Source organism: Rana temporaria, chromosome 3 (genome assembly GCF_905171775.1).
Source record: "Rana temporaria chromosome 3, aRanTem1.1, whole genome shotgun sequence".
Classification (NCBI taxonomy): domain Eukaryota; kingdom Metazoa; phylum Chordata; class Amphibia; order Anura; family Ranidae; genus Rana; species Rana temporaria.
Genome location: NC_053491.1, coordinates 346947057 through 346954024, shown reverse-complemented (window position 1 = coordinate 346954024; position 6968 = coordinate 346947057). Strand labels below are relative to the sequence as shown.

General features: G+C 46.9%; 1 protein-coding gene across 1 annotated transcript; it reads right to left on the bottom strand.

The window, feature by feature from the left end:
* Positions 1–500: 500 nt before the first annotated feature.
* LOC120932623 (shaker-related potassium channel tsha2-like) lies at positions 501–3649 on the bottom strand. The gene has a single exon (XM_040345135.1). It carries the CDS (start codon positions 3141–3143, stop codon positions 1698–1700), a length of 1446 nt encoding a protein of 481 aa, XP_040201069.1. The 5' UTR covers positions 3144–3649; the 3' UTR covers positions 501–1697.
* Between the last annotated feature and the right edge of the window lie 3319 nt (positions 3650–6968).

Here is a 6968-nt window from a genome sequence, read left to right as displayed (position 1 = left end):
TATAACAGGAAGTGCCCGAACCTGGACCTCCATAGCAGGATCACCAGGTATTATTTTAATGAAAGCTGCAGATTTAAAAACACTAAGGATGACTTTTGAAATTGCATGAACATCACAAGGAATTTGAGATTTTGGTGACGGGGCTTGCATGCTTTGACGGCAAGGTCACACAAGAGCAATTTGCGCTGGTGATCGTACAATGAAAATAAAAGCATGAAAATGATTCATTGAAGCAGATGATGGAACTCAATGTGAAATGCAGATGATTGAACTAAATTGGATAGGCTGTGCTGCTGTCAGACCGGTAGTATTTTTTGGAGAAGATAATCACATCTCATAACCCCTGAGAAGCTTTTGTGTGACTATAGTGCCTTGGTGCTGTGCAATTTCATCTAGTAAAAAACATCACAACACTTATTGACAAGGTAACCTGTACACCACTGGCATTCAAGCAATGACTCAATAGGACAATCAAATAACCGAAGCCTATAGACAGCCAATAATGAAAAATAATATATTTAAGTGCATGTATGGCTACTATAACATTAATGCAACATAATCCACTGAGAGCACAGTATGATTTCATTTCCAGCCTGATAACCTGTGACCCCTTCATTAAGGTTCATCTTCACCACTGATATATTTTAATAATCTGGTCAAAAGTGTCAATGCAAAAAAAAAAAATATATACACAACCCAAAATTCTGACCCTACACATGAAGGCACTTACGAAAATATTTGGTTAAATAAAAAAAATAAAAAAAAGGCTAAACAAAATGAACCCTTTTTTTTCCAAGAAGATGATTTTGCAGGAATCCCTAGCAGCCAAAGGGTTAAAAAAAAATGCCACGCACGGCAATGATGTAAACAAATTAAGAGAATGTGCAAAAACTGCAGATGTTTATACACAGAGGTGACAAAATAAGAACCAGTTGCTCAGTCAAAATTGGGAATCTTCATTTTTCCCATTGTAATGGCTTTGTTATGATAACCTCTCCATCTCAGAGACAATTTTTATTTCCATTGTTTGTGCAAATAAGAATAAATAGCAGATCAAAAGCTGGGCTAAGCCAAAAAAAAAGTAAAAATTAAAATAGGAAATGCGTTCTTAACTTTTCGTCCCCGCTCCACAACAGCTGGTCTTGTGCAGCCCTTGTGTCTCCTCTAAGTCCCCAAGAACACTGTGTTATTGAGTTCTTGTCATTGAATGGCACTGTTGCAAAAATCTATCCGTAGCAGCTTATGCCATGTTAATAATGTGCTAGTGTGTAATTCCTACAGGATGGCATTTCCCAGCTACTGCGTGGTGTAATAATCCTTGGGAAACACTGATGGAAACACATTGTCGCATAAATATAGTCCTCACAAGAAGCCACTTACAGACCACGCAAAGGGGGCATTTGCTTGGAGGTAATTATTTGAACTAGGTTACTAAGTCACCTTTACCATGTGCAGATGATGTACCAATTTTTTTTTTTTTTTTTTTTACGAACCCAGCGATCTTCACAGTTGGTCAAACACTAGCAATATAGTAATTCTAAGACAACCTTACACCTAGGATTTTCATTCTCTACTGCATATGCTTAACCATCCACAGTGCATTGACCTTCTTCTACATGGCCAGCACTATTAATGAGGTCGTTAACATCAAGACCCTTTAGCTTTTTACGGACAGTCTGAGGAACTTACCAAAGAGGTCATACCTCAGTTAACTTTTTTTGTTCGCCATAGTGTTGGTTGGTGGTTAAGTGAGGAAATCTGCCATCCTCTAGGTCTTCTGACTCCATGTACTCAGATTTATTAAAGGACTGTTTGCTGTCAGTTTTTTTTAGCTCACCAAAAGAAGAGGGTTGCTGTCCACAGGTGACATGAGTGTACTGGGACTGCTCTTCATGGTCAGTCTCCCTGTGGTAGAAGTAGTTAAAATTGGAGACAATGACAGGGACTGGGAGGGCAATGGTTAGCACGCCAGCTATGGCACACAGGGAACCTACTATCTTGCCACCAATGGTCAGTGGATACATGTCACCATAGCCCACTGTGGTCATGGAGACCACAGCCCACCAGAAGGCATCCGGGATGCTGGTGAAGAGAGAATCTGGGTCATCAGTCTCTGCAAAGTAGACAGCACTAGAGAACAAAATGACCCCAATGAAGAGGAAAAATATGAGAAGACCCAATTCCCTCATACTGGCTTGCAGGGTTTTGCCCAAGATTTGGAGCCCTTTGGAATGTCTTGATAGCTTGAAAATCCTGAAGACCCTCACCAAGCGGATTACCCTCAATATAGCCAAGGACATAGCTTGTTGCCCATTGTTACCTTGCTGTTCTGCCAGCTCTGTGCCCAAGGTAATGAAATAGGGGATAATGGCCACAATATCAATGACATTCATCATGTTCTTGAAGAAAGCAGGCTTGCTGGGACAGGCAAAAAACCTGACCAAGAGCTCAAAGGAAAACCAAATAATGCAAAGAGTTTCAATAAGGAAGAAAGGGTCGGTGAAGGGGCTGTCTTTTGCGGACTGGGTTCCATTGGCCATCAGGTGCTCACCTGTGTGTTTGCCATCCTCCCTGAATTCAGGAAGGGTCTCCAAGCAAAATATAACTATGGAAATGAGAATGATCAAAACAGAGATAATAGCAATTCCTCTGGCAGGTCCTGAACTTTCAGGATACTCAAACAGCAACCAAACCTGTTTCTGAAAGTCATTTTCCGGTAGGGGTTTCTCTTCCTCTTTAATGAACCCTTCATCATCTCTAAAAATCTCAATGATCTCCTCACCCAGTTCGTAGAACTTCATCTCCTCCAGGAAAATGTCCACGGGGACGTTAACAGGTCTGCGGAGCCGGCCCCCAGACTGGTAATAATATAATATGGCGTCAAAGCATGGGCGGTTGCGATCGAAGAAGTACTCGTTCCGCAGGGGGTCGAAGAAGCGCATCCTCTTCCTGGGGTCCCCCAAAAGGGTCTGAGGGAACTGAGCAAGAGTCCTGAGCTGGGTCTCAAAGCGAAGCCCTGAGATATTGATGACCACCCTCTCGCAGCAGTCCTGAGTGGCCCTCTCTGGGTCATAACCCTCTTGCCCCAGGGCACTGAGGGACACCAGAGTCTCATCTATGTTCTCTCCCGAGACCACAGTCATGTCTCCAGCTTTTAATAATTGGAGTCCTCACCCCTTCTTGGTCCCCCACCTCTGCCTTTTATCAAGGTTATCACACTCTTAGCCACTGGGCAGTGGGCGCCCACCTCTGCTGCTGGATGGGTGAAGATGAGTCCCCTGAGCAGCCGCACCCCTGTGATCGGATGAGCCCTGCGTGGTGGTTCTCCGGGTCTAGGCACCTCTTCTTAGATGATTGACAGCTCCTCTGCCGCTCTGCATCCTTCTTAGCTTTACCGCGATGGTGTGCCCACCACATCTGCCTCGGATGGGCATCGCTGCGCTGGCAGTCACCCTGTTGCTGCCATCCTGTCCTTAGCTGCACTCGGACCTGCTCCTCACTGATGGCTTCCAGGCAATGTCATCGCAATCTGTTGATTGTCAGTCTGTGAGCTTGTTGAGTCGCCGTGCGCTTCCAGCGAGCTGGCTGTCACTGAGCTCGGAGCAGATTCAGTCTCTCGCCCTCCCCAGGAGTACTCTGACGTCCAGGCACCCAATAACACAGGGGGTGTGTCACACCACAAGAAGCCACCTCTGATTGAGCTGCTTGCCAAGCCTCTCTTCCCCTTGTCACTGTCTCTCCCACCTCCCTCCCTGCCTCTTTATCCGTTCCTTTTATTTCTTTTTTGAGTGATTATGTGTTCGGTGTGATTTTTAGATGGTCTCTAGCTGCCAGGGTCCCCCAAAAATAGGGGCAAGCCAGCAATCAGAATCAGCAATTCTGCAGATCCTCTTCAGCTGCTGCACAACCTCTTGTAAAAAATAATAATATTACAAATAAAAATTAGTGACATCATCCACTACCCTACTGACACCAATCTCTGCCCTACTGATATGTCAGTATATATACACATGCGCACACATATATGCAGGGCTGGTGCAAGGATATTTGACACCCAAGGAGAAACCTCATTTTGCCTCCCCCTGGCCCCACCCCTGACTCCACCCCCTTTGCCCTGCCCATATATACCCCACCTTTTAAATTAAGTGCCCATCAAATGCAGCCCACCAGCGCCCATCAATGCAGCCTCAGCAGTGCCCATCAAATGTAGCCTCACCAGCGCCCATCAGTGCAGCCTCAGCAGCACCCATCCAATGTAGCCTCCCCAGCGCCCATCAATGCAGCATACCAGCGCCCATCAATGCAGCCTCAGCAGCGCCCATCACATGCAGTCAGGGCCAGTGCTACCACTAGGCAAATTAAGCAGCCACCTAGGGCCCCCTGCAGCCTAGGGGCGGCCGGCCACTGGTGTTCCTACAAGTAACTACGTCTCAGCAGCAGCAGGCAACCGCTGCTCCGTTCACACATAGTGTCAGAGGACTGTGTCTGTGTCCCGAATGAATGGAAGCAAGCAAGCATTCATTGATGGGCACTGGTAGGCTGCATTGACGGGTGCTGGTGAGGCTACATTTGACGGGCACTGGTGAGGCGGCATTGATGCACACTGGTGAGGCTGCATTGATGGGTGCTGGTGAGGCTGCATTGATGGGCGCTGGTGAGGCTGCATTGATGGGCACTGGTGAGTCTGCATTTGATGGGTGCTGGTGAGGCTGCATTGATGGGCGCTGGTGAGTCTACATTTGATGGGCGCTGGTGAGGCTGCATTTGATGGGTGCTGGTGAGGCAACATTTGATGGGCGCTGGAGAGGCTGCATTGATGTGTGCTGGTGAGGCTGCATTTGATGGGCGCTGGTGAGGCTGCATTGATGGGCACTGGTGAGGCTGCATTTGATGGGCGCTGGTGAGGCTACATTTGATCGGCGCTAGTGAGGCTGCATTTGGTGGGCGCTGGTGGATGCCGGTGGGCTGCATTTGATGGGCTCTTCATTAAAAAAGGTGGGGGTATTCATGGACAGAGAAAAGGGGGTGGATTCAGGGGTGAGCCAGGGGGGGGCAAAATTAGGTTTTGTCTAGGGTGTCAAAAATCCTTGCACCAGCTCTGCATGCAGCCTACCAGCCTACCAGCGCTCATCAATGCAGCCTACCTGTGCTCATTAATGAATAAATGTTTGTTTGCCTCTGACACTATGGGGGTTATTTACAAAAGGCAAATGCACTTTGCACTACAAGTGCACTAGGAAGTGCAGTCGCTGTAGATCTGAGGGGAAGATCTGATATTAGGGGAAGCTCTGCTGATTTTATCATCCAATCATGTGCAAGCAAAAATGCTGTTTTTTATTTTCCTTGCATGTCCCTCTCAGTTCTACAATGACTTTCAGGTGCACTTGTAGTGCACTTGTAGTGCAAAGTAGATTTGCCTTTTGTAAATAACCCCCTATGTGCGAACAGAGCTGCGGCTGTCTGCTGATGCTGAGACTAAGGCCCCTTTCAGACTGGGGTGGGAGCTGCGGTGGCGGTATAACGCCGCTAAAAATAGCGGCGCTATACCGCCGGAATTGCCGCGGGTATCAGCCGCTAGCGGTGCGGTATTAACCCCCGCTAGCGGCCGATAAAGAGTTAATACCGCCCGCAATGCGCCTCTATAGAGGCGCATTGCGGGCGGTATTGCCGCGGTTTCCCATTGTTTTCAATGGGAAGGAGCGGTGAAGGAGCGGTATACATGCCGCTCCTCTCACCGCTCCAAAGATGCTGCTGACAGGAGATTTTTTTGTCTCCCGCCAGCGCATCGCCTCAGTGTGAAAGCCCTCGGGCTTTCACATTGAGTTTGCAGTGAAGGAGTTTTTCAGGCGCGATAGCAGCGCTATTTTTAGCGCTGTACCGCCTGAAAAACTCATCAATGTGAAAGGGGCCTTAGTTGCTTGCTGCAAAGAGAAGAGAGTAGGAACACCAGCAACCAGGCACCCTAGGCAGCAGTGCGCCCTAGGCGACTCCCTAGTTTGCCTAGTGGTAGCACCAGCCCTGCACATATGGGTTTAAATTTTGAGGTGCACACCCTAATGCAATAGGCTGTGCACACCTGTGATCATGTCTGTTACTAGAAGAGTATTCTGTAATTGTTCCAAATAGTCTAGGTGTGCGGACACTGGCAATTTGTGGCATTACAATTTTTGTTATTAAAATTGTGTACAATTATTTGCTAGTAGCTAGCGATCGATCGCTACACATAGGTAACAAATTACGAAGAATGCTAAAGACATTTTCCTGCACTATATCATTTTCTGTAATAAATAAATGGAATGTAGCATGTTGTGGTGACTAAAGTGGTTGTCAACCTAGTTGCACCACCTTTGTCTACAGGTAAGCCTATAATAAGGCTTACCTGTAGGTACTGGAAATATCTCCTAAACCTGTACGGTTTAGGAGATGTTTACCATAAACGCTTGTGCTGACGTCATCGGCACATGCACGCTGAAGAAAGGGCACGATCGCGCCGTTTCTAAGGGGCTCGTGCCATGACTGGGGGCTCCCGTGAGAAGATGGGTGAAGATGAATGCGTCCACCAGCCGGGACATCGCAGGCTTTGTTTTCAGGTAAGTAGCACATAATGGGCTAGTATGTGATGCATACTAGCCCATTATGCGTTTACTTTGCAGGGGGAAAAAAATAAAACTGATCAGGGTTTACTTCCTCTTTAAATTGAGTTTGTGGGATCGATCAGCCATATGTGTGGCAATCACTAGAAATTGTGGGCTATTTAGTAGGACGATAAGAATGCCACGAGATTGCCCATGTGTGTTTATTCTCAAGGTGGGGTATATATGGGCAGGGCAAAGGGGGTGGAGTCAGGGGTGGGGCCAGGGGGAGTTTTTTTTTTATTATGGAACTGCAACCAATTTATTCTAGCTTTGGGTCAGATCAAGGCAAATCCTCACAAAAAAATAGGAAAGAAAAGGAAGAAAAAACTTCAG

Coding starts and splice junctions, on each gene's coding strand:
- LOC120932623 (XM_040345135.1), bottom strand. CDS start 3,143: ATGACTGTGGTCTCGGGAGAGAACATAGATGAGACTCTGGTGTCCCTC.